Raw genomic sequence first — 26,735 nt, 5'->3', positions numbered from 1 at the left:
CCTGGGTTCAGGCAATTCTCCTGCCTCAGCCTCCTGAGTAGCTGGGATTACAGGCACGCGCCACCATGCCCAGCTAATTTTTTGTATTTTTAGTAGAGACGGGGTTTCACCATGTTGACCAGGATGGTCTGGATCTCTTGACCTTGTGATCCACCCGCCTCGGCCTCCCAAAGTGCTGGGATTACAGGCATGAGCCACCACGCCCGGCCTTCAGAGACATCTTTTTAGTGAGCTGGCTCCACACAAGGACCGTGGGGAGGTTCACGGGTGTGCCGTGCCCCAGGCACCTGCATGTGTTCAGCATCTGGAAGCTCTCGTCCCACATAGTTCATGTATTTGCATGGAGGCTTCACCACGTAGTCATGATGATATGAACTCAGCCTCCAGCCCCTCTCTCCTTCCTGGAGGATAGTGGATGGCAGTGACTGTTCATGCTTCTAAGCCTGCCCTGATCTTGCTGGTGATCAGCCCCGTCCAGGAGACCATAGAGGTGTCCTCATGAGGACAAATCACGCTCCCATCACCCAGGACATCCCAAGGTCTTCAAAGCTCTGTGTCAGGAACCGGGAAAGACACCAATATATGCATTTCTTCTTATTCTACAAGGTCACGCAGCCATTCTTCAGTTGTGCTTTATACACTTTATGGTGTGTGTCACAGGGGAGTAGGTGGCTCTTCTGACATGGTTACTCAGCTGAGTGGGAAAGACAGCCAAGAGAAGGATCCTGTAATGGGTCCCCAGGCCCTCATGGGGAGCGTAGCTCACAGAAATGACGCCTCTGGTTTGAAGTGCACTGTTACTTGTTAAGTTATTGTCACTTTCATCTTGGACTTTTTTTTCTTTTTAAGAAGGAGTCTTGCTCTGTAGCCCACACTGGAGCTACATGGTCTCAGCTCATTGTAACCTCCTCCTCCCAGGTTCAAGTGATTCTCCTGCCTCAGCCTCCTGAGTAGCTGGGATTACAGGCACCTGCTACCATGCCCAGCTAATTTTTGTATTTTTAGTAGTGATGTGGTTTCACCATGTTGGCCTGGCTGGTTTCAAACTCTTGACCTCAGGGTATCTGCAGGCCTCAGCCTTTCAAAGAGCTGGGATTACAGCGTGAGCCACGCACCCAGCCTCTCTCTGCTTTTATATTATCAGCTCTCTTGTTTTATCCATTATTGAAAGTCGTATGTTGAAATCATCTAGTATTGCTGTGGAGCAATATTTTGGATTATGTAAACATTGGCTTTAAATATGGAGCTCTGATAGTCATGCGTATGTGTCTCTAGTTCTTGTATATTCTTGGTGAATTGACCCTATTATCGTGATATAATGTCCTTCCTTGTCTCCTATAAAATAAGTTTGTCCCGGGCACAGTGGCCCATGCCTGTAATCCCAGCACTTTGGGAGGCTGAGGCAGATGGATCACGAGGTCAAGAGATCGAGACCATCCTGGTCAACATGGTGAAACCCCGTTTCTACTAAAAATACAAAAAATTAGCTGGGCATGGTGGCACGTGCCTGTAATCCCAGCTACTCAGGAGGCTGAGGCAGGAGAATTGCCTGAACCCAGGAGGCGGAGGTTGCGTTGAGTCGAGATCGAGCTATTGCATTCCAGCCTCGGCAACAAGAGCGAAACTCCGTCTCAAAGAAATAATAATAATAATAATAATAATAATTTTGTGTTAAAACATATTTAACTGTTGCCGGCTCTGCTTTCCTTGGATGACATTTGCTTGGAATATCATTAGGTATCTTTTGTATTATTTTGTATTAAAACAATTTTTTAAAAATACAGTGTCTTTTTCTGTCACCCAGAGTGCAGTGCCATGGTGTCATCATGGCTCACTGCAACCTTGAATTCCTGGGCTCAAGTGATTGTCCCACTCCAGCTTCCAATGCCAGCTGGTACAGGTCCATGCCATCAGGCCGGGCTGATTTTTTAGTTTTTTTTATTTTAGAGACGGGGTCTTGCTGTGTTGTTGAGGTTGGTCTTGATCTCCTGGGCTCAAGAGAGCCTCCTTGGTCTCTCAAGTAGCTGAGATTACAGCCTCCAACCCCCATACCTGTTGGTATTTTATTTTATTTATTTATTTTTGTGACAGTCTTGCTCTGTTGTAAGGCTAAAGTGCAGTGGCTCGATCTCGGCTCACCGCAACCTCTGCCTCCCTGGTTCAGGCGATTCCCCTGCCTCAGCTTTCCAAGTAGCTGGGACGAGAGGCACACGCCACCACACCTGGCTAGTTTTTTGTATTTTAGTAGGGACGGGATTTCACCATGTTGGCCAGGATGGTCTCGATCTCCTGACCTTGTGATCCACCCACCTTGGCCTCCCAAAGTGCTGGGATTACAGGCATGAGCCAGCATGCCCGGCTGGTTTTTATTTTTTGAATTGTAGCGTGTGTGTGTCCTTAGGGCTAATACGAGTCTTCTGTGGATAACACGTGGTCGGTTCCTATTGATTCAGCCAGTCTTTTTCTTCTGAGTGCAGAGTTAAGTATTTACACTGGAGGTATTACTGATGGAGAAAAACCTTGCCTTTGTCTTTTTGTTAAATATTATCTGTAATTCTTATAGGTTTTCTTTGTTCTTCATTTCTCATTTACTACTTTTTGTGTTTCATTGCTCTTTTGTTTGTAGACGTGCTTTGACTGCTTTCTTATTTCCTTTATTTTTATTTTTATTATTTTTTTATGGCAGAGTCTTACTCTGTCACGCAGGCAACGTTACAGTGACGTGAGCTTGTCTAACCGCAGAGTCCACCTCCCAGGCTCAGAGGATTCTTGTGTCCCAGCTTCCCAAGTAGCTGGGACTGCAGGTGCCCACCGCCAGGGCCAGCTAATTTTCGTGGTTTTAGTAGAGATGAGGTTTCCCCATGTTGGCCAGACTGGTCTTGAACTCCTGATCTCAAGTGATCCACCTGCCTCAGCTTCACAAAGCGCTGGGATTACAGGCGTGAGCCGCCATGCCCAGCCATTGTTATTATTTTAAATAGTTTTGGCTTTTAGTTTTTAGTAAACACGTAAGTGGTTTCAGCATGATTACAATGTGAATATAACAATCACATTAGTATCCCTTTCAGTATGAAAAACTGAAGTGTGTTGTGTAGATATTTGGGAGGAGGTTATGTAGCTGGTATGTTAAACATCTTAAAGTTATAGCATAATAATAAAACTTAAAATTTGCATTACCTGGCCGGGTGCTTACACCTATAATCCCAGCACTTTGGGAGGCCAGGGCCGGTGGATCACCTGAGATCAGGGGTTCAAAACCAGCCTGGCTAACATGGCAAAACTCCGTCTCTACTAAAAATACAAAAATCATCCGGGTGCGGTGGTGGGCTCCTGTAATCCCAGCTACTCAGAGGCTAAGGCAGGAACGTCTCTTGAACCTGGAAGGTGGAGGTTGCAGTGAGCCAAGGTTACAGCCTTGCACTAGCCTGGGCAGGAGAACAAGAATCTGTCCCAGAAGAAAAAAACAAAACAAAACTTTATAACCTGCAAAAAGCACCTCTTCTCCAGTAGAAGTTTTTGTTATTTATATCAGAATTATTTCTGTGTATGTTGCATTTCCATTAACATAGATGTACAGTGTTTTTTTCATGTGTTTTTCTTCTAAAAAATACAAAATGAATTATGAAGAAAAGGTACACTTATATCAATTTCTGTAACTGTTTATTTATTTATGAGACGGAGTTTTGCTCTTGTTGCCAAGGCTGGAGTGCAGTGGTGCAATCCCCACTCACTGCATCCTACATCTCCCAGGTTTAAGTGATTCTTCTGCCTTAGTTTCCTGGGTAGCTGGGATTACAGGCATGTGCCACCATGCCCAGCTAATTTTGTATTTTTAATAGAGACAGGGTGTCTTTTTGTTGCTCAGGCTGGTCTCTAACCCCCAACCTCGTGTGATTTCCCCCCCCCCGCCTTGGCCTTCTAAAGTGCTGGGATTACAGGTGTGAACCACCCTGCCCGGCCTATCTGTCCTTTTCTTTACCTTTACTGAAGAACTTTATATATATTTGTGGTTGAAGTTACTCTTTAAGTTTCTTTTTTTTTTTTTTTTTTTTTTTTTTTGAGACGGAGTTTCACTCTTGTTACCCAGGCGGGAGTGCAATGGCGCGATCTCGGCTCACCGCAACCTCCACCTCCTGGGTTCAGGCAATTCTCCTGCCTCAGCCTCCCGAGTAGCTGGGATTACAGGCACGCGCCACCATGCCCAGCTAATTTTTTGTATTAGTAGAGACGGGGTTTCACCATGTTGACCAGGATGGTCTCGATCTCTTGACCTCGTGATCCACCCGTCTCAGCCTCCCAAAGTGCTGGGATTACAGGCGTGAGCCACCGCGCCCGGCCTTTTTTTTTTTTTTTTTTTTTTTTTTTTTTGAGTCTTAGTCTGTCACCCAGGCTTGACTGCAGTGGTGCGATCTCCGCTCCCTGCAACCTCTACCTCCTGGGCTCAAGTAATTCTCCTGCCTCAGCCTCCAAAGTAGCTGGTACTACAGGCGTGTCACCACGCCTGGCTAACTTTCTGTATTCTTTTAGTAGAGACGTGGTTTCACCGTGTTAGCCAGGATAGTCTTGATCTCCTGACCTTGTGATCCTCCTGCCTCAGTCTCCCACGGTGTTGGCATTATAGGGGTGAGCCACCGTGCCTGGCCTACCTCAAGGTTATTAAAACATGTTAGTGCTATTAGATGGCTTCCAGACAATTCCAGGGCTTTTGAATCAGGCCTCAACCTTCCTGGACGGTCTCACCTCGAAAACCTGAGAAACAGAGGCGCTGGGATCAAGGCTGAGAGACACACACATGCTGCCCCCGACATCTCTGCGGGTTCTGAAGGGTCAGGTCTCTCCGCCTTGCGCCCCGCCCCTACCTTGCCAGGCCCCGCCCACCTCCCTGCAGGCCCCGCCCAGGACGGACTTCCGTCCTGCGCACGCGCACTCGCGCAAAGCGGGAAGCGGCTCGCGTGGAGCGAAGGTCCGTTTGTGACGCGCGAGTTTCGCTGTACTGAATTCAGTCTCTGCTTCCCATGTGCCCAGCGCTTCTGTATCTGGGACGTGGGCCCACAGAACTGGAAATTCTCACCCGTTTTTCTTCACCCAGAGCAAATTGAGACGTCCCCGTGAGAGTCCGAGGGTCGCTCCCTTTTGGGTGTAAAGTCGCTCTCAGGTTTGTCCCGTCCCTGGTTTTTCTGCTATAGGGCACTGTATACACTTCCTTTTCCTGCTCAAGACCTTTTTCTAACTCCTCCCGCTCCTCCCTTTTATTTTATTTATTTATTTATTTATTTATTTATTTATTTTGAGATGGAGTTTCGCTCTTGTTACCCAAGCTGGAGTGCAATGACGCGATCTCGGCTCACCGCAACCTCCGCCTCCTGGGTTCAAGCGATTCTCCTGCCCCAGCCTCCTGAGTAGCTGCGATTACAGGCACGCGCCACCATGCCCACCTAATTTTTTTTTTTTTTTGTATTAGTAGAGACTAGGTTTCACCATGTTGACCAGGATGGTCTCGATCTCTTGACCTCGTGATCCACCCGCCTCGGCCTCACAAAGTGCTGAGATTACAGGCTTGAGCCACCGCGCCCGGCCTATTTTTTTTCTTTTTTTAAAAAAGACGGGGTTTCACCATGTTAGTCAGGCTGGTCTTGAACTCCCGACCTCAGGTGATCCGCCCGCCTTGGCTTCCAAAATGCTTGGATTACCGGTGTGAGCCACCACTCCCGGCCCCGCCCCTCGCTTTTTAAAGTCCTCACCGGACAGGGGGATTCCCGCCCCGGGCGCCTCCCACCCTCACTCTCGCCGGCCCACTGAGTGCAGCGCCGCCGCCTCAGTCCCTGGGAAGACGCGTCCTCTGCCTGGTCGTCGGATCCTGCAGACCCCACCGTTGTGCTAAGGCGCCGTCGCCCCCACGCCTCCCTCCTTGTGAGGGGCCCTGCCGCTCCCCAGGTCTCCCCTCCTCAGTTACCGCTTCCGCTGAGCCCGCATTGGGGAGGTGCCCGGGGCCTGTCTTGTGCCACGGGGTGGTCTTGCCTGTCCAGCTCCAGCCTCTGGAAGATTCGCTCCGAGCAGTAGAAAACCTGAGACAGAAAAGAAGAGTGAGAAAGACCCATAACAGATGGCAAAGTTGAGGATGGGTGAGGGATTTGCCCAGAGACAGCAAAAGTAAAAAAAAAAAAAAAAAAAGCAGGAGGAGAAAAGCAAGTGGAGAAATGTAGAGAAAAGCGAGATGTAGAGAGAGATGAAGGACAGCAAGGTAGGGATGGGGCAGCAAACAGGGAGGCTCATGAGAGTGAGAGAGAGGAGGAGGGATTTGGAGCCGGGGCAGACAGAGCAGAGGGTGCTGGTGGCAAGGAGAACAGAGGGAACCACAGCAGGGAGGACACCTGGGGACGTGGGGTGCCAGAGAGTGGGGACGGGGGTATAGCAGGGAAGAGAGAATTTAACAGGGAGAGCAGAGGAGGGGCAGAGAGGGGAGAAGAGGCAGAAATATATAGAGATTGAGGACGACTGGGGAGAAGGAGCAACAAGAGGTTAAGTAAGTTGTGAGGATGAAGCAGAAGAGGCGGAAGAGAAGGAATAGAGGGGAGAAGGGGATAAACAGCAGGAGAGGAGAGGGGTACAAAGTGAGGAGCAGAATCCCAGGGAAAAAGAAAAGAAAGGAAGAGCTAGAGAGAGAAGGGGAGAATGAGAGAGATGTGCAGAATTAGGGAGGGAAGCAGAGTAATGAAGAAAGAGGGGCTGGGCGCAGTGGCTCCCGCCTGTAATCCCAGCAGTTTTTAGGAAACTGAGGCAAGGGGATGCTTGAGTCCAGGAGTTTCAGCCCAGCCTGGGCAACATAGTGGGACCTCATCTCTACCAAAGATCCTGACCTTGTGATCCACCCACCTCCACCTCCCAAAATGCTGGGATTACAGGTGTGAGCCACCACATGTGGCCAGGGACTTTCTTCTCTCTGCATGATCTCTGGTGCGGTGGGCAGCAGAGGCCTGCCTTTCTACAGGGTGAGGTCTCCCCGCTTTGTGTGTGTTTTCATAGGAAGGGAGTCAGTTTTTTCCAACGTTAAGTCTTAAATTTTTTTCACATACAGGGTTGATTTCTAAAGACTCATGTTCCGTGAGGAAGAAGCTCATAAGAGGCAAGAAAAGGAGCCAGGCATGGCTCTTCCTCAGGTAAAGTGATACTCCTCAGTGGATTCATCTGTCTCTTTCCTCTCTGAAATGCCAGGTATTGTAGTAGCCAGTCTGTTCTGGGTCTGAAGCGTCCTGCCTGACACGTTGGCTCACACTCACCCATGCCTTCCCTCAGTTCCTGTCATCTGCTCTGAGATTCCATCTCCTGTGACCCAGTGACATGAACCTGGGAAGAGGCTCCACTGGGCATGGTGATGGGAAGGGCTGACACCCAGACCTGGATGGACACGGGATGTGGGCCTTGTGGTGTCAGTGCTGCTGGGCAACCTGGATGGTTCAGGGGCCACATCTGGATATCAGCTCTTTGCGACCAGATCAGAGAAACCACATATGAAACACATAGGTTAATGTGCACAGATGTGTGGTGAATTCTGGAAAAGGAAACCAGTAAGGGGAGATATTTTGTTTGTTTGTTTGTTTTTTTAGATAGAGTCTCACTCTGTCACCAGGCGTGAGGCGGGAGTGCAGTGGCGCGATCTCGGCTCATTGCAACTTCCACCTCCCGGGTTCAAGCAATTCTCCTGCCTCAGGCTCCCGAGTAGCTGGGACTACAGGCGCGCGCCACCACGCCCAGCTAATTATTTTGTATTTTTAGTGGAGGCGGGGTTTCACCATGTTGACCAGAATGGTCTCGATGTCTTGACGTCATGATTCGCCTGCCTTGGCCTCCCAAAGTGCTGGGATTACAGGCGTGAGCCACTGGGCCCGGCAGGGGAGATATTTTGTAACTGATTTGGTAATGCAGTGGAAGCCACACTAGTAGATCAACACATCTCTGACTCCAGAGTTTTTTTTTTTTTTAAGAGACATGTTGTTGGTCTGGGTGCAGTAGCTCATGCCTATAGTCCCAGCACTTTGGGAGGCCGAGGCGGATGGATCACTAAAGGTCAGGAGTTCGAAAGCAGCCTTGCCAACATGCTGAAACCTCGTCTCTACTAAAAATTCAAAAATTAGCTGGGTGTCATGGTGCATGCCTGTAATCTCTGCTACTCAGGAGGCTGAGGCAGGAGAATCACTTGAGCCCAGAAAGTGGAGGTTGCAACAAGCCAAGACTGTGCTGCACTCCAGCCTGGGTAATAGATAGAGACTCTGTGTGAAAAAAAAAAAGCGAGCATAATGGTGGCTCACACCTGTATTCCCAGCGCTTTGGGAGGTTGACGCAGGTAGATCACGATGTCAGGTATTTGAAACCGTCCTGGCTAACGTGGTGAAACGCTGTCTCTTCTAAAAATAAAAAAAATTGGCTGGGCATGGTGGCACCTGCCTATAGTCCCAGGTACTCGGGAGGCTGAGACAGGAGAATCGCTTGAGCCTGGGAGGCAGATGTGGCAGGGAGCCCAGATTGTACCATTGCAATACAGACTGGGCAACAGTGCTAGACTCCATCTCAAAAAAACAAAAAAAAAGACAAAGGAGAAAATGTGTCATTCTGTGGCCCAGGACTGGAGTACAATGGCATAATGCTGGTTTACAGCAGCCTTGAACTCCTGGGCTCAAGTCATCCACACTTTACCCTCCCAAAGAGCTAGAATGATGAGACACGTGTCAGCACACGCAGCAGCTGATTAATCTTTTATTTATTTTTTAAAACAGTGTTGCTCTGTCACCCGGTCTGCAGTGCAATGGTGCGATGTCAGCTCACTGCAGTCTCCACCTCCTGGGTTCAAGCAATTCTGCTTCATCCTTCTGAGTAGCAGGGATTATAGGCACTTGCCACCAAGCCCCACTAATTTTTCTATATTTAGTACAGTCAGCCTTTCACCACGTTGGCAAGGCTGGTCTCGGTCTTCTGACCTTGTGATCTTCCGGGCTTAGCCTCCCAAAGTGCTGGGATTACAGGCAGGAGCCACTGCGCCAGGCTGGTCTCAAACTCTTGACCTCAAGTGATCTGCCCGCCTTGGCCTCCCAAAGAGTTGGGATTACAGGCGTGAGCCACCCCGCCTGGCCTTGTGTTTCCTTTTTGTTTGTGTATTTTTTATATTGTCCATAAAACCAGGACTTCTACACTGACTTTGGGGATCTTAAAATCTTTCGTGGGAAAGTACAATAAAATGCAGCAATAGAGAAGAAATGTTCAAAAATACCTTAAGGTGGGTTTGTCAGTACAGTCTGTGATGAAGCGGATGCTTAATTTCTCTTTTCTCATTTCATGTGAAGGTGGCAACTCACTCCTCCATGCTTTGTTGAAATGTGTTTTCCATTTTAGGGACACTTGACTTTCAAGGATGTGGCTGTAGAATTCTCATTGGAGGAGTGGAAATGCCTGACCCCTGCGCAGAGGGCTTTATACAGGGAAGTGATGTCGGAGAACTACAGGAACCTGCAGTTTGTGGGTGAGGAAAATTCCAGACACGAGGAATCTGCCCTTGTCTATCTTGGCTCTTCCTGCTTTTCTATTTCTTTTTGTGATTTTGCCCCGTACATTATGCTTTTTTGTTTGTTTGTTTTTGAGACAGAGTGTCACTCTTGTCCAGGCTAGAGTACAGTGGTGGGATCTCGCCTCACCACAACCTTTGCCTCCCAGGTTCAAGCTGTTCTCCTGCCTCAGCCTCCCAAGTAGCTGGGATTACAAGCCTGTGCCGCCATGCCCAACTAATTTTGTATTTTCAGTAGAGACGAGGTTTTCCCATGTTGGTCAGGCTGGTCTCGAACTCCTGACCTCAGGTGATCCACCTGCCTTGGTCTCCCAAAGTGCTGGGATTACAAGTGAGATCCACCGCGCCTGGCCTCTGTATATGCTTTACGTGTATATGTCGTTATTTTCTGCAGTGATGACCCTCCTTTCGGTCATGGATAACTTGTTAGGGACTCTCCTGTGAAGTGGGTTTACGTAGAAACAGAAAATTCATGAAGAACGCTTTCACTAATATAATTGAACCATCCTGCTCTAGGCAGAGACACCCCTGGAATCCCTGAGCACAACTGTCAGCATAGGCCAGGATACGAGGTAGAAAGCATGACACTGACTGTGAAGTGTTATCACCGTAATGCTCGTATTCTACCAGGATACGAGGTAGGGAGGATGACGCTGACCGTGAGGTGTTATCACCGTAATGCTCGTATTCTACCAGGATACGAGGTAGAGAGCATGACGCTGACTGTGAGGTGTTATCACCGTAATGATTGTTGGTTTTTTTTTTTGGTTTTGGTTTTGTTTTGCTTTTTGAGACAAGAGTCTCCCTCTGTCGCCCAGGCTGGAGTGCAGTGACACAATCTCAGCTCACTGCAACCTCCACCTCCTGGGTTCAAGCAGTTCTCCTGCCTGAGCCTCCCTTGTAGCTGGGATTACAAGAGTGGGCCACCACGCCTGGCCAGTTTTTGTATTTCAGTAGAGATACACCTTGTTGCCCAAGCTGGGCTCGTACCCCTGACCTCAGGTGATCCACGTACTTCGCCCTCCCGAAGTGCTGGGATTACAGGCCTGAGCCACCATGCCCGGCCTATTCTGGGTTTTGAGGAGCATCAGAGTAGCCTCTGCCAGTGGCATTGTGACAATGTTTATCTCATAAACTAATAATCATCTCTAAGCAGTGGTCAGTGTTGTTGAAATTCCTCCAAGGGAGGCCATCATTGTGGCTCACGGCCTCATATGTATGAGGCTTTTGACTGAACTCTTGTTCATTTCACTGTTTTCACACCAATATGTGTCATCGTTCATTTTTAACGAGAAAACTTTTGCTCAATTTGGCGTAGGATCGACCCTGTAACACATATGTTTTCATCAGTCTTATTGAGGGAGGGCTTGTGAGGTTGAATGAGGTCCCCATATTTTAGTTCTGTCATTTGTTCAAGACACAGTGGCTTTTAACTTGTTTGTTTATTTATTTTGAGTTGGAGTCTTGCTTTATTGCCCAAACTTGAGTGCAGTGATGTGATCTTGGCTTACTGCATCCTCCACCTTCCGGGTTCAAGTGATTCTCCTGCCTCAACCTGCCAAATAGCTGGGATCACAGGTACCCACCACCTTGCCTGGCTAGTTTTGTATTTTTAGTAGAGACATGGTTTCTCCATGTTGGCCTTTTTTTTTTTTAGAGACGGGGTTTCTTCATATTGGTCAGGCTGGTCTCGAACTCCTGACCTCAGGTGATCCACCTGCCTCGGCCTCTCGAAGTGTTGGGAGTACAGGCGTGAGCCACTGTGCCTGGCCAGTTTCTATGTATTCTAAATGCATTTTTATTTTATGTAATCCTCAGTTCCTTATTTTCAGTGATAGTCTTCATTTTTTTTATTATATATCTGCATTGTGAGTACTGTTGTGTCAGGGAATGGCTTCTCATTTCCTTTATTTTTATTTTTTTGAGACAGTCTCTTACTCTGTCACCCAGGGTGTAGTGCAGTAGTGTGATACTGGCTGACTGCCACCTGCCTTCTGGGATCAAGTGATCCGGTTACCTCAGCTTTCTGAGTTGCTGGGATTACAGACGTGTGTCACCACGCGTGATTCATTTTAGGTAGTTCTATTCCAGATGGCTGTTTCACCACGTTGGCCAGGATGGCTTCGAATGCCTGGCCTGATGTGATTTACCTGCCTCAGAGTCCCAGAGTGCTGGGATTATGGGCATGAGCCACTGCCCCTGGCCCTGTGCAAGTTTGCTTTTCAGGCTGAATAGTATTCCATTGTATGTGTATACCACATTTTGTTGATATCGTTATCTGTCGACGGACATGTGGGTTGGTTCCTTCTCTTTACTATTATAAATAATACTGCTAGGCCAGGCGTGGTGGCTGAAGCCTGTAATCCCAGCACTTTGGAAGTTCCAGGGGGCAGATCAACTGAGGTCAGGAGTTGGAGAGCAGCCTGGCCGACGTGGTGAAACCCCATCTTTACTAAAAATACAAAAAAAAAAAAAAAAAAAGCTTAGCTGGGCATGGTGATGTACAGTTTTAATCCCAGCTACTCAGGAGGCTGAGGTAGGAGAATCTCTTGAACCGGGAGGGGAGGCTGCAGTGAGCCAAGATCAGGCCCTTGTGCTGCAGTGTAGGTGGGGTAGACTGGTTTTGTTTCCAGACTCCGTCTCAAAAACAAAATGAAACAACACAAAAAATCTGTATCTATATCTATCTATCTATCTATCTATTACTAGAGCTATTCTTGAAGATCCTGTTTCCAATTTTTTGGCTCATGGGGTTATTCAATTATGAATGATTGGAGGAACTGTTAGATGATTTTTTAAAAGGGACTATCCCATTACACATTCACAGCAACAGTGCAAAAGGCTTTTTCACCTTAGCATTAAAAAAAAAATTGATTGATTATTTTCTGAGACAGAGTTTCACTCTTGATGCCCAGGTTGGAGTGCAATGGTGTGATCTCTGCTCACCGCAACCTCCGCCTCCTGTATTCAAGTGATTGTCCTGCCTCAGCCTCCCGGGTAGCTGGGATTACAGGCTTGTGCCACCACGTCTGGCTAATTTTGTGTTTTTAGTAGAGATGGGGCTTCTCCATGTTGGTCAGGCTGGTCTCGAACTCCTGACCTGAGATGATCCACCCGTCTCAGCCTCCCAAAGTGAGTCTCTGCTTCTGGCCGTGTCTGCATTTTTACCAACACTTCTTGTCTATTCCTATGGATGCTAAATCTTTTAATGCACTTGAGATGATGTTTCATTGTAGTTATTGTTTTTTCCTACATGCTACGTTTTTTGTTTGTTTGTTTGTTTGTTTTTTTTGGTGCTTATTTATTCTATGCTTATTGGTGATTTGTCTGTCCAGAAATGTGTATGCAGTTCCTAGACTCATTTTCTAATTGTGTTTTTTGATTTTTGTTGCCAACTTGGAAACATTCCTCGTATTTTCTAAATATTAATCCCCGATGAAATATATAATTTCCACGGTTTTCTCATGGAATCTTTCTTTTTTTTTTTTCTTTTTGAGACGGAGTGTAGCTCTGTCGCCCAGGCTGGAGTCCAGTGGCGCGACCTTGAGTCACTGCAAACTCCGCCTCCCAGGTTCAGGCGATTCTCCTGCCTCAGCCTTCCGAGTAGCTGGGATTATGTCCTCCTAATTATTGTATTTTCAGTAGAGACAGGGTTTTACCATATTGGTCAGGCTGGCCTCGAACTGCTAACGTTGTGATTTGCCCACCTCAGCCTCCCACAATGCTGGGATTACAGGCATGAGTCACCGTGCCCAGTCTTCCATGGAGTCTTTGGTGATTTCCTCATATCAGATGATGTCTTCTGTGAACACAGAGCATTTTACTTTTTTTCTCACTGCTTGGCATTTCTTTCTTTTTCTTGTGTCTGATTTCTTCAGTCAGGATTCCAGTAACATGCTGACTAGAAATAACAAAAGCAGGCTTCTTAGTCTCTTTCCTGATCTTAGAGGAAGAGATTTCAGGCTTTCGCCATCCACTGTGATGGTAACCGTGGGCTTCTCCTAAATGGTCTTTATTATGTTGAGGTAGGTTTTTTTGTATTCTGTGTGTATTGAGTGTTTTTATTTCAAAATAATGTTGAGTTTTTGATTTTCCATAGTTTGTTTATAATGTGTCTCTTGAATGGTGTGCTGGGGTTCATTCAGAAAGTAGTGATCTTACCATTTATTTCACTTTTTATATTGTGTGCTGGTGGTAAGTAGAAGTCGTGGCTTTTTTCTTAAGAGGGACTTGTTTAGAATTCTGTAGGCTGTATAAATGTACTACTGTTTGCTTGCTGGTTTCGTCATTGGTTACAATATTAATTATTTATTTTTTTTGAGACAGAGTCTTGCTCTGTCACCCACGATGGAGTACAGTGGCACGATCTCAGCTCGCCGCAGCCTGTTTCTCCTGGATTCAAGCAGTTCTCTGTCTCAGCCTCCCGAGTCACTGGGATTATAGGCGCCCCCTACCACACTGGCTGCTTTTTGTATTGTTAGTAGAGACAGGGTTTCACCATCTTGGCCAGTCTAGTCTTGAACTCTGACCTTGTGATCCACCCACCTCAGCCTCCCAAAGTGCTGGGATTACAGGCGTGATCCACCGCACCTGGCCTAAAATCAGTTTTTGTTTTTTTTTTTTGAGACAGAGTCTCACTCTGTCACTAACGCTGGATTGCAATGGCATGGTCTTGGCCCACTGCCACGTTTGTCTTCTGGGTTCAAGCAGTTCTCCCAGCTCAGACTCCTGAGTAGCTGGGTCTGAAGGCGTGTGCCACCACACCCAGCTAAATTTTGTATTTTTAATAGAGACGGGGTTTTGCTTAGTTGGCCAAGCCGATCTTGAACTCTTGACATCATGATCCGTCTGCCTTGGCCTCCCAAAGTGCTGAAATAACAGGCGTGAGCCACCACACCTGACTGACTAATTTTTATGATTTTACATACGGCTTTTTGGTATGTGGTCTGCAATATAACTGACACACTCCACCTGGTAATGTCAGAAAGTGCCGCTGGGCACAGGGGCTTATGACTGTAATCCCAAGACTTTGGGAGGCTGAGGCAGGTGGATCCCTTGAGGTCAGGAGTTTGAGACCAGCCTTGCCAACGTTGTGAAATCTTACCTCTAATAATACAAAAATTAGCCGGGCATGGTGATGCCTGCCTGTAATTCCAGCTATTCAGGAGGCTGAGGCAGAAGAATCGTTTGAACCCAGGAGATGGAGGTTGCGGTGAGCAGAGGTGTCGCCATTGCACTCCAGCCTGGGGGACAGAGCAAGACTGTCTCAAAAAAATAAAAATATAAATGTTTTCTTTAAAAAAAGTCACAAAATACCTGTTCTCTCTGGATATATGTAATTTTATGACATTTATTTAGTAAAATATTATATTAATATTTTCCTTTTCTTTTTCTTTTTTTTTTTTTTTTTTTTTTGAGATGAAGTCTCGGCTGGGTGTGGTGTCTCATGCCTGTAATCCCAGCACTTTGGGAGGCCGATGCCGGGGAATCACGAGGTCAGGCATTCGAGACCAGCCTGGCCAAGATACTGAAACTTTGTCTCTACTAAAAATACAAAAATTACCTGGGTGCGGTGGCTGGTGCCTGTAATCCCAGCTATTCGGGAGGCTGAGGCAGGAGAATCGCTTGAAACCGGGAGGCAGAGGTTGCAGTGGCCGAGATCGCACCATTGCACTCCAGCCTGGGCGACAGAGTGAGACTCCTTCTCATAATAAATAAATAAATAAATAAATAATAGAAATGGAGTCTCACTCTGTCACCCAGGATGAAGTGCAGTGGTGCAATCTCGATTCACTGAACCTTCTGCCTTCCGGGTTCAAGTGATTCTTTTGCATCAACCCCTCGAATAGCTGTGACTATGGGTGTGGGCCACCAGGCCTGGCCAATTTTTGTAATCATTTCATCACTTCTCAGGGCTATTCTTGTTTCACAGTAGAAAATTTCCATTGATTTTGGTTATGCTTACATGAGCTTGTTGTGGATTATTTATCAATACAGTGTACTATATGGTTCTTGAGCATTTATTTGTATACAGTAAATGTGCTGTAAATATGAAGAATATAAATTTTTCAATTTATTGAGGTGACAGTGATACGTTTTTTGCCAGTTGTCATACACTTTAGGGTCATAGTGGAAAAATGCTCCTTCCTTGAGGCTTACAGATGTTTGTGCCCTGTCACTGTGTGGTCATGATACTGGAATAGGCTTCTGTGGAAATGACTTGAAGTACATGTCATCGACCTTTATTTATTAAAGAATCTCACTCCTTTTGTGTTCCTAAACTTTGAAGATCATGTTTGGGAAACTTTTCTGTGTAATATTTACACATTTCAGTATTATTTACCGTCTGTACTCAATTGCAAACCTGTTGGTGTTTCTATTTTGTAGATATCTCTTCCAAATGCATGATGAAGAAGAAGTTCTCAACAGCACAGGGCAATACGGAAATGTTCCACACAGGGACATTGGAAACGCATGCAAGTCATCACATTGGAGACTTTTGCTTCCAGGAAATTGAGGAAGATATTCATGACTTTGAGTTTCAGAGGGAAGAAGAGGAAAGAAATAGCCAAGAAACTCCCATGACAAAAATGAAAAAGTTGACTAGTAGTTCAGAGCGATCCGATCAAAGGCATGCTGGAAACAAGCCTATTGAAGATGAGCTTGGATTAAGCTTTCATTCACATCTGCCTGAACTGCGCATATTTGAGACCGAAGGGAAAATTGGTAATCAAGTAGAGAAGTCTACCAACGATGCTTCCTCAGTTTCAACATCCCAAAGGATTTCTTGTAGGCCCCAAAGCCATATTTCTATTAACTATGAAAATAATTTCCTCCATTCTTCATTACTTACACGTCGACAGGACGTACGCATGACGGAAAATTTTTTCCAATATAGTGAGAGTGGTAAAGCATTTCATTGTAGCTCACTCTTAAGGAAACATCAGATAATCCATTTAGGAGAGAAACAATATGAATGTGATACATGTGGAAAAGTCTTTAATCAGAAGCGATACCTTGAACGCCATCGTAGATGTCACACTGGTGAGAAACCTTACAAGTGTAATGAGTGTGGCATGAACTTCGGTCGGCCGTCAATCCTTGCACGCCATCGTAGACTTCATACTGTAGAGAAACCTTCCAAGTGTGATGAGTGTGGCAGGACCTTTGGTCAAAATTCAGCCCTTGTATTTCATAAGGCAATTCATACCGGAATGAAATCTTACAAGTGTAATGAATGTGGCAAGGTTTTTAAATACCCATCAATCCTTGCATTTCATCGTAGATTTCATACTGGAGCGAAACCTTACCCATGTGAAAAATGTGACAAAGGTTTCAGTCGGAAATTAGAACTTAAAAGACATAGGGAAATTCATGGAGAGAAACGATGCCAATGTAAGGTCTGTGACAAGGCTTTCAGGGTTCCTTCACACCTGACACAACATACTAGAACTCACACTGGAGAGAAACCTTACAGGTGTAATGAATGTGGCAAGTTTTTCAGTCAAAAATCAACCCTTGCATGTCATCGTAGAGTTCATACTGGAGAGAAACCTTACAAGTGTACTGAATGTGGCAAGTGTTTTAGTCAAAAATCAACCCTTGCATGTCATCATAGAGTTCATACTGGAGAGAAACCTTACCAATGTGAAGGATGTGACAAAATTTTCAGGTGGAAACAAGACCTTGGAATTCATAAAAGAATTCATACTGGAGAGAAACCATACCAATGTAAGGTTTGTGACAAGGCTTTCAGGCGTGATTCGCACCTGACACGCCATATGAGAGTTCACACTAGAGAGAAACCTTAGAAGTGTAATGAAGGCCGGGCGCGGTGGCTCACGCCTGTAATCCCAGCACTTTGGGAGGCCGAGGCGGGTGGATCACGAGATCAAGAGATCGAGACCATCCTGGTCGACATCGTGAAACCCCGTCTCTACTAAAAATACAAAAAATTAGCTGGGCACGGTGGCGCGTGCCTGTAATCCCGGCTACTCGGGAGGCTGAGGCAGGAGAATTGCCTGAACCCAGGCGGCGGAGGTTGCGGTGAGCCGAGATCGCGCCATTGCACTCCAGCCTGGGTAAGGAGCGAAACTCCGTCTCAAAAAAAAGAAAAACAAAAAAGAAGAAGAAAGTATTGATTCAGACAAGGGAACCTATTTTACTGCACTTGTGATTAAAAAGTTGACTCAAGGCACACGTGGTGTCGCCGGTGCTGCCTCCCGCTCGTCCCAGACCCAGCGCCTGCCGTCATGGCTCCTGGCCAGCTCGCCTTGTTCAGTGTCTCTGACAAAACTGGCCTTGTGGAATTTGCAAGAAACCTGACCTCTCTCGGTTTGAATCTGGTCGCTTCCGGAGGGACTGCAAAAGCTCTCAGGGATGCTGGTCTGGCAGTCAGAGATGTCTCTGAGTTGACAGGATTTCCTGAAATGTTGGGGGGACGTGTGAAAACTTTGCATCCTGCAGTGCATGCCGGAATCCTGGCTCGCAATATCCCAGAAGCTAAAGCTGACATGGCCAGACTTGATTTCAATCTTATAAGAGTTGTTGCCTGCAATCTCTATCCCTTTGTGAAGACAGTGGCTTCTCCAGGTGTAACTGTTGAGGAGGCTGTGGAGCAAATTGACATTGGTGGAGTAACCTTACTGAGAGCTGCAGCCAAAAACCACGCTCGAGTGACAGTGGTGTGTGAACCTGAGGACTATGTGGCAGTGTCCACAGAGATGCAGAGCTCCGAGAGCAAGGACACCTCCTTGGAGACTAGACGCCAGTTAGCCTTGAAGGCATTCAGTCATACGGCACAATACGATGAAGCAATTTCAGATTATTTCAGGAAACAGTACAGCAAAGGCATATCTCAGATGCCCTTGCGGTATGGAATGAACCCTCATCAGACCCCTGCCCAGCTGTACACAGCGAAGCCCAAGCTTCCCATCACAGTTCTAAATGGAGCCCCTGGATTTATAAACCTGTGCGACGCTTTGAATGCCTGGCAGCTGGTGAAGGAACTCAGAGAGGCGTTAGGTATTCCAGCCGCTGCCTCTTTCAAACACGTCAGCCCAGCAGGCGCTGCTGTTGGAATTCCACTCAGTGAAGATGAGGCCAGAGTCTGCATGGTCTTTGATCTCTATAAAACCCTTACACCCATTTCAACGGCATACGCACGAGCAAGAGGGGCTGATAGGATGTCGTCATTTGGCGATTTTGTGGCATTGTCTGACGTTTGTGATGTACCAACTGCAAAAATTATTTCCAGAGAAGTCTCTGATGGTATAATTGCCCCAGGATATGAAGAAGAAGCCTTGACAATACTTTCCAAAAGGAAAAATGGAAACTACTGTGTTCTTCAGATGGACCAGTCTTACAAACCAGATGAAAATGAAGTTCGAACTCTCTTCGGTCTTCATTTAAGCCAGAAGAGAAATAATGGTGTCGTCGACAAGTCATTATTTAGCAATGTTGTCACCAAGAATAAAGATCTGCCAGAGTCCGCCCTCCGAGACCTCATCGTAGCCACCATTGCTGTCAAGTACACTCAGTCCAACTCCGTGTGTTACGCCAAGAACGGGCAGGTTATCGGCATTGGAGCCGGACAGCAGTCTCGTATACACTGCACCCGCCTTGCAGGAGATAAGGCAAACTACTGGTGGCTTAGACACCATCCACGAGTGCTCTCGATGAAGTTTAAAACAGGAGTGAAGAGAGCAGAAATCTCCAATGCCATCGATCAATACGTGACTGGAACCATTGGCGAGGATGAAGATTTGATAAAGCGGAAGGCCCTGTTTGAGGAAGTCCCTGAATTACTCACTGAGGCAGAGAAGAAGGAATGGGTTGACAAACTGAGTGAAGTTTCTGTCAGCTCTGATGTCTTCTTCCCTTTCAGAGATAATGTAGACAGAGCTAAAAGGAGTGGTGTGGCGTCCATCGCGGCTCCGTCCGGCTCTGCTGCTGACAAAGTTGTGATTGAGGCCTGCGATGAACTGGGAATCATCCTCGCTCAGACGAACCTTCGGCTCTTCCACCACTGATTTTATCACACCCTGTTTTATGGTTTGCTTATATGTAGGTGAAGAGTCACACGTGAAACTTGGAGAATAACTTTTTAAAAAAATAAAACAGTACATCTTCATCACTAAAAAAAAAAAAAAAAAAAGTTGACTCAAGACTCAAGTATTAGACATAAAGTGGGAATATCATATTCCTTGATGTCCATCTTCCTCAGGAAGAGTAGAGAGGATGAACCAAACTCTCAAAAGTCACCTAAATTAGTCCTAGAAATCTGGTTACCCCAAACTACATACCTTCCCATTGCACTGTTAAGAAATGAGAACTGCCCCTTGGAATGACATTGACCTATCGCCTTGTGTAATGTACGAGTTGCCCTACTTACATTTCACCACTGTGCTTCCTACATTTGAAAAATAAAGATCAGTTTCTCATAAATTACATATTTGGTCTCTCCTCTATCTTTTCTTCTCCTAAAACCAGAGGTCTTCTAGCACAGGCACCACCCCTGGAATTCCCAGTACACCAGCAGCAACCTGGAGACCATGTTTTCTTTTTCTTTTTTCCCCTGAGACAGAGTCTCACTCTGTTACCCAGGCTAGAGTGTACTGGCGGGATATCTACTCACTGCAACCTCTTCCTCTTGGGTTCAAGTGATTCTCCTGCCTCAGCCTCCTGAGTAGCTGGGACTACTGGTGCACGCCACAACGCCAGGCTAATTTGTTTAATTTTTAGTAGCAACTAGGTTTCACTGTGTTAGCCAGGATGGTATCAAACTCCTGACCTCATGATCCACCTGCCTCAGCCTCCCAACCTGCTGGGATTACAGGTGTGAGCCACCACGCCTGGCTGAGACCACGTTTTCATGAAAAGGTGGAAAGAAAAGAAGCTTGAGCCAGCTTGGGAGGGACCCTACCTTGTGTCTCTAACCACTGCGACTGCAGTCCATACCCGAGTCGAGAAAGCATCATTGGTTCCAGAATCATGGGCTACCGTTTCAGGAAGTAATTCTACCAAAATGAAGCTAAGAAAAATCTAACCTTCCTGTATTTACTGTTCTGTTACTTTTTCCTAGCCAGTAGTTAGCTATTTCATCATTAATGTAACCAGATCAAGCTCAACCTGAATTATGACTTTTGATGCTGGTTTAGTCATGCCCTGCAGTAATTTACAGAACCAAAGACAGCTTACTGCTTCTGAGAAGTATCTCTGCCCTTCCTGAACCTCCTGACATTGGAAGGATATATTGGATTCTTGCACAGATCATAATCCCGAGAGAAGCAGTTGTGTTAGCTGGTGGGAATGGGATTCTTGTCGTTCCCGAACAGATTCCCTCTGTTCTACTTGGTCCAGTGTCCTATGGAGCACTAAAGGTCTTGGTGGAACTGTTCCCACAAGCCTTTGCCAGTCCTTAAGACCATTTATTCATTTCACCAAAGGGGTCGCTTTTCCCAATTGTTGATACAACCAATGTAGTCCTGTACAGCTTACTAACACTATTGCAACATTTCAAAATACCTGTCTTTCATTAGGTTGTATTTATGGTAGAGGGGCCAACACCTCAGGAAAGGACCCTAGGGGCAGCGTTGAAATACGTTTTGTTGCTCCTTCACCACCTCTATCCCATCCTCCTCATACTGTGCCCCCACATACCTAGTGCCAAGACCAAAGTAGACATAGTAGAGGTAAAAGATTTAAAGCAAAGTTTAACCATTGAGACGGTACCAAGTTGCAAACGCCCGGCCGGAATGGATTAAACATTCCATTTGCACTTTAAACAAAAGTGATTGTTGGCTTGTGCGCTTGGTAGACCAGAGGCCCAAATAGTCCCTTTTCCACTTGGATGGTCCTCTAGTCAACCAGACATAAACTGTACGGTAGCTCTTTTTCAAGACTCCACAACCCGGAGTAATGAATAGTGCCAAACTCTCTCTGCTATTTTCTGAAGTTCAGCACCCTGTGGGGCAGCCCCCGAGGGCCGTCCAGCTTCCAGCTTCCAAGACCAGTTTTGCCTCGTGTCTGTCATGACAGGAAGAGAACTTGGCATTCCTTGGAAAGTCCACAGGATGCAGTGAGATCAAGTCTTTCCAAGAGTTTACCCCTCAGTCTGCCCTTATCCATCCTGGATCGGATGTCTGCTGCTAATGTGTTGGACTTTGATCAGACACTGCCAAATGACCGAAATGGTACTTGCAATCTAATTCAATTGGCTATCCCTTTCACCCTGGCATTTCATCCACCAAAGAAAATAACAGCTAAGCATGGCTGTACAAAGAGTGTTCCTTGTGTCTTTTGATCCTAGTGTTTATATAGATGCCATTGAGGTGCCATGGGGAGTAACACATAAATTTAAAGCTCGGAGTCAATTAGCTGAACGTTTTGAGTCATTATTTGGGATAGAAAGTGTTACTAAAAATGTAGACTGGATGAATTATATTTATTACAACCAGCAACAATTTGTTAATTATACAAGAGATGCAATTAAAGGAATAGCTGAGAAGTTAGGATCCACCTGGGAAAACAATAGCATTAGACATGATATTAGCAGAGAAAGGTGGAGTTTGCTTCATGATTGAAGCTCAATGTTGTACTTTCATCCCTAATAACACTGCCCCGGATGGAACTATAACTCAGAAAGCAGAGGCGGTGGGAGCGAGGCCGAGAGATGCACACGTCCGGCCCGGCCCCACCCTCTGCTGGTTCTGAGGGGCAAGGTCTCTCCGCCTCTCGCCCCGCCCCTACATGGCCCAGGCCCCGCCCACCTGCCCACGGGCCGCTCAGGCGTGGCTTCGGTCCTGCGCAGTTTCGCGCAAACCCGGAAACGGATGGCGTAGAGTGAAGCTCCCACCGCGGCCCGTGAGTTTTACTCTTTCGTATTAACTCTGCGCTTCCCAGGTCCCAAGCTGATCTGTATCTGGGTCGTGGGGACCCATAGACCTGGAAATTGTCTCGCATCTTCCTTCACGCAGAGCAAATTGAGACTCCCTGAGAGTCCGGGGGTCGCTTCCTTTTGGGCTGAAAGTCGCCCGAGGCTGGTCCCCACCCGGTTTTTCTGCTATGGAGCAATATATACACGTTCTGTCGCATAGTTTTCCTGCTCAAAACCTTCTTCTGACTCCTCCCGCCCCTCGCTTTTTGAAGTCCTCACCCGAGAGGTGGATTCCCGCCCTGGGCGCCCTAAACCCTCATGGGTCCCTGGAGTGCAGCGCCGCGGTCCCAGTCCCGGGGAGGCCGCGTCCTCTGCCTGGTCCTGGGATACCGCAGACCCCCACTCTTGTAAGACTAAGGCGCCATCGCCCCACACTTCCCTCCTCGTGAGGGGCCTGCGGCTCCTCAGATCTCCCCTCCGCAGTCACCGCTTTTCCTGCGTCCGCACTGGGGAGGTGCCCGGGGCCTGGACACGGGATGTTCTTGCCTGCCCAGCTCCGGCCTCTGTAAAAATGTGCTTCTCCGGTATGCAGGCGTCTTACTCCAAACCCTCCGTGATTGTGTGGGCCAAAGACATCAGGAGATAGAGAGCAATAGGAAACCTGAGTCTGAGAAAAGAGGAATGAGAAACACCCATAACAGATGGCAAAGTAGAGGATGGTTGAGGGATTTGCCAAGAGATAGCAAAAGTGGAAAAACAAAAAAAAGGAGGAGAAAAGCAACTGGAGAAATGTAGAGAAAAGCGAGATGCACAGAGAGATGAAGGACAGCAAGGTAGGGATGGGGCAGCAAAGAGGGAGGCTCATGAGAGTGAGGGAGACGAGGAGGGATTTGGAGCCGGGGCAGACAGAGCAGAGGGTGCTGGTGGCAAGGAGAACAGAGGGAACCACAGCAGGGAGGACACCTGGGGACGTGGGGTGCCAGAGAGTTGGGGACGGGGGTAGAGCAGGGAAGAGAGAATTTAACAGGGAGAGCAGAGGAGGGGCAGAGAGGGGAGAAGAGGCAGAAATATATAGAGATTGAGGACGACTGGGGAGAAGGAGCAACAAGAGGTTAAATAAGATGGGAGGATGGAGCAGAAAAGGTGGAAGAGAAGGAATAGAGGGGAGAAGGGGATAAACAGCAGGAGAGGAGAGGGGTACAAAGTGAGGAGCAGAATCCCAGGGAAAAAGAAAAGAGCTAGAGGCTGGGCGTGGTGGCTCACACCTGTCATCCCAGCACTTTGGGAGGCCAAGGCGGGTGGATCACCTGAGGTTCAGAGTTCGAGCCCAGCCTGACCAACATGGAGAAATCTCATCTCTACTAAAAATACAACATTAGCTGGGCGTGGTGGCTCATGTCTGTAATCCCAGCTACTACAGGGGCTGAGGCAGGAAAATTGCTTGAACCTGGGAGGTGGAGGTTGCAGGAAAAAACAAACCAAGAACAACAACAACAACAACAACCACAAGAGCTAGAGAGAGAAGGGGAGAATGAGAGAGATGTGCAGAACTGGGGAGGGATGCAGAGTAATGAAGAAAGAGGGGTGGGCGCAGTGGCTCCCGCCTGTAATCCCTGCACTATAGGAGACTGAGGCAAGGGGATTGATGGAGTGCAGGAGTTCCAGACCAGCCTGGGCAGCATAGTGAGACCCCATCTCTGACACTCTTTTTTTTGTTGTTGTTGTTTTTGTTTTTGTTTTTTGAGACGAAGTTTTGCTGTCGTTACCCAGACTGGAGTGCAATGGCGGGATCTCGGCTCGCCGCAACCTCTGCCGCCTGGGTTCAGGCAATTCTCTTGCCTCAGCCTCCTGAGTAGCTGGGACTACAGGCACGTACCACCATGCCCAGCTAATTTTTCGTATTTTTGGTAGAAACAGGGTTTCACCATGTTGACCAGGATGGTCTCCATCTCTTGACCTTGTGATCCACCCACCTCAGCCTCCCAAAGTGCTAGGATTACAGGCGTGAGCCACCACGCCAGGCCAGTTTTTTTTTTTTTTTTTTTTCTGAGACAGAGTTTCGCTCTCGTTACCCAGGCTGGAGTGCAATGGCGCGATCTCGGCTCACCGCAACCTCCGCCTCCTGGATTCAGGCAATTCTCCTGCCTCAGCCTCCTGAGTAGCTGGGATTACAGTCACGCGCCACCATGTCCAGCTAATTTTTTGTATTTTTAGTAGAGACGGGGTTTCACCATGTTGACCAGGATGGTCTCCATCTCTTGACCTTGTGATCCACCCGCCTCGGCCTCCCAAAGTGCTGGGATTACAGGCCTGAGCCACCACGCCCAGCATTTTTTTTTTTTTTTTTTTTGAGATGGAATCTCACTGTGTCACCCAGGCTGGAGTGCAATGGCATGATCTTGGCTCACTGCAACCTCTGCCTCCCCGGTTCAAATGATTCTCCTGCCTCAGCCTCCCAAGTAGCTGGGATTACAGGTGCCTGCCACCATACCTAGCTAATTTTTTGTATTTTTAGTAGAGTTGGGGTTTCACTGTGTTGCCCAGGCTGGACTCAAACTCCCGACCTTGTTATTTGCCCGCCTCTGCCTCCCAAAGTGTTGGGATTACAGGCCTGAGCCACTGTGCTTGGCTGTCCGTCAATTCTTATTCCTTATAATGCTGTGTATTTTCTTGACCTCAGACATCAGAAGGTAGTGATCTTAACGTATTTCATTTCTTATATTGTGTGCTGGTGGCAAGTAGAAGTTATGGCTTTTTTCTTAAGAGGAAATTGTTTAGAATTCTGCGGGCTGTATAAATGGACTTATTATGTGCTTGCTGGTTTTTTTTTTTTTTTGAGACGGAATTTCACTCTTGTTACGTAGACTGGAGTGCAATGGCGTGATCTTGGCTCATCGCAACCTCAGCCTCCTGGGTTCAGGCAATTCTCCTGCCTCAGCCTCCAGAGTAGCTGGGACTACAGGCGCGCACCACCATGCCCAGCTAATTTTTGTATTTTTAGTAGAGACGGTGTTTCACCTTGTTGACCAGGATGGTCTCCATCTCTTGACCTTGTGATCCACCCGCCTTGGCCTCCCAAAGTGCTGGGATTACAGGCGTGAGCCACCATGCCCGGCCTTGCTTGCTGGTTTTATCATGGGTTAGAATATTTTGCTAGTTTTATCATGGGTTAGAATATTTTGCTAATTAATTTACATGATTTTACATATGGCTTTTTGGTATCTGGTATGCAGTATAACTGACACACTCTACACAGTAATGTCACAAAGTGCCACTGGGTGCTGTGGGTCACACGTGTAATTTTTGGATTTTGGGAGGCCAAGGTAGGTGAATCACTTGAGGTCCGAAATTTGACACAAGTCTGGCCAACAAGGTGAAACCCTATCTCTACTAAAAATGCAAAAAATTGGGAGAGGCGAGGTCAGAAAAAAAATAAAATTTAAAAAACATGCAAAAAATTATCCAGGCATGGTGGTGCATGCCTGTAATCACAGCTACTCAGGAGGCTGAGGCAGGAGAATTGCTTGCATGGGAGGTTGTGCCATTGCACTCTAGGCTGATGTAACAGAGTGACAAAAAAATAAAAAAACAATTAAAAAAAAAAATCGCAATGTGCCTTTTCTGCATGGATATAGGTAATTTTATTCAGAAAAAACATTTATTAACTTTTTTTGTTTTTTTGTGACGGAATCTCACTTTGTCGCCCAGGCTGGAGTGCAGTGGTGAAATCTCAGCTCATTGAAACCTCTGACTCTTGGGTTGAAGCAATTCTCCTGCGTCAGCCTCCTGAGTAGCTGGGATTACAGGTGTGCGCCACCACACAGTTAAATTTTGTAATCTTCTCAGTGCTATGATTGTGTGACAATACAGAATGTCCATTGATTTGGTTGAGCTGACATGAGCTCGTTGTGGATTATTTACCAATGTAGTATATGGTGTGGTCCATTAGCATTTATTTGTATACGGTAAACATGCTGTCAATAGGAAGAATATTTATTTTTCTTTTCACTGATGTGACAGTGATATGTTTTTGCAAACTGTTACACACTTTATGGTCACAGTGGAAAAATATTCTGTGCTTTAGCCTCACACACGCCGGTGCCCTGTCAGTGTTTTCTCATGATACTGGAAATAGGCTTCCGTAGAGACATGATTTGAAGTACTTGCTATTGCCCTTTATTTATTAAAGAATCTTACTTTTATGTGTGTTTCTAAACTTTGAAGATCGTGCTTGGGAAGTTTAAAATAAGTATTGTTTTTTGTGTCATATTTACACATTTCAGGATTATTTACCATGTCTACCTA

At 46.8% G+C, this 26,735-nt stretch overlaps 2 protein-coding genes across 3 annotated transcripts in view; both read left to right on the top strand.

Annotated features, from left to right (window-relative positions):
- Positions 1 to 20,004, top strand: part of LOC135276722 (zinc finger protein 888-like) — a 62,851-nt gene extending 42,847 nt beyond the window's left edge. The window contains exons 2-5 of one of the 2 annotated variants that reach the window (XM_064380926.1): positions 7,076 to 7,157; positions 9,385 to 9,511; positions 15,941 to 17,747; positions 19,721 to 20,004. In XM_064380926.1, the coding sequence (XP_064236996.1) occupies positions 7,095 to 7,157; positions 9,385 to 9,511; positions 15,941 to 17,364 (1,614 nt within the window). In that variant the 5' untranslated portion in view covers positions 7,076 to 7,094 and the 3' untranslated portion in view covers positions 17,365 to 17,747; positions 19,721 to 20,004. Of the gene's footprint in view, positions 1 to 7,075; positions 7,158 to 9,384; positions 9,512 to 15,940; positions 17,748 to 19,720 lie in introns of those variants that run through there. The other variant, XM_064380927.1, reaches the window with a different exon arrangement.
- LOC135276720 (bifunctional purine biosynthesis protein ATIC-like) lies at positions 17,664 to 19,714 on the top strand. The gene has a single exon (XM_064380923.1). The coding sequence runs from the start codon at positions 17,806 to 17,808 to the stop codon at positions 19,582 to 19,584; it is 1,779 nt and encodes a 592-aa protein (XP_064236993.1). The 5' UTR covers positions 17,664 to 17,805; the 3' UTR covers positions 19,585 to 19,714.
- Positions 20,005 to 26,735: the final 6,731 nt, after the last annotated feature.

This window comes from Aotus nancymaae, unplaced genomic scaffold (assembly GCF_030222135.1).
Source record: "Aotus nancymaae isolate 86718 unplaced genomic scaffold, 86718_ANA_hifiasm-v0.15.2.pri h1tg000028l, whole genome shotgun sequence".
Taxonomy (NCBI): domain Eukaryota; kingdom Metazoa; phylum Chordata; class Mammalia; order Primates; family Aotidae; genus Aotus; species Aotus nancymaae.
The sequence above is the reverse complement of the archived record's forward strand: the minus strand, read 5'-3'. Positions and strand labels throughout refer to the sequence as shown.

Excerpts from the sequence above, each read along its gene's own strand:
- LOC135276720 (XM_064380923.1), top strand. The coding sequence starts at position 17,806 with ATGGCTCCTGGCCAGCTCGCCTTGTTCAGTGTCTCTGACAAAACTGGC.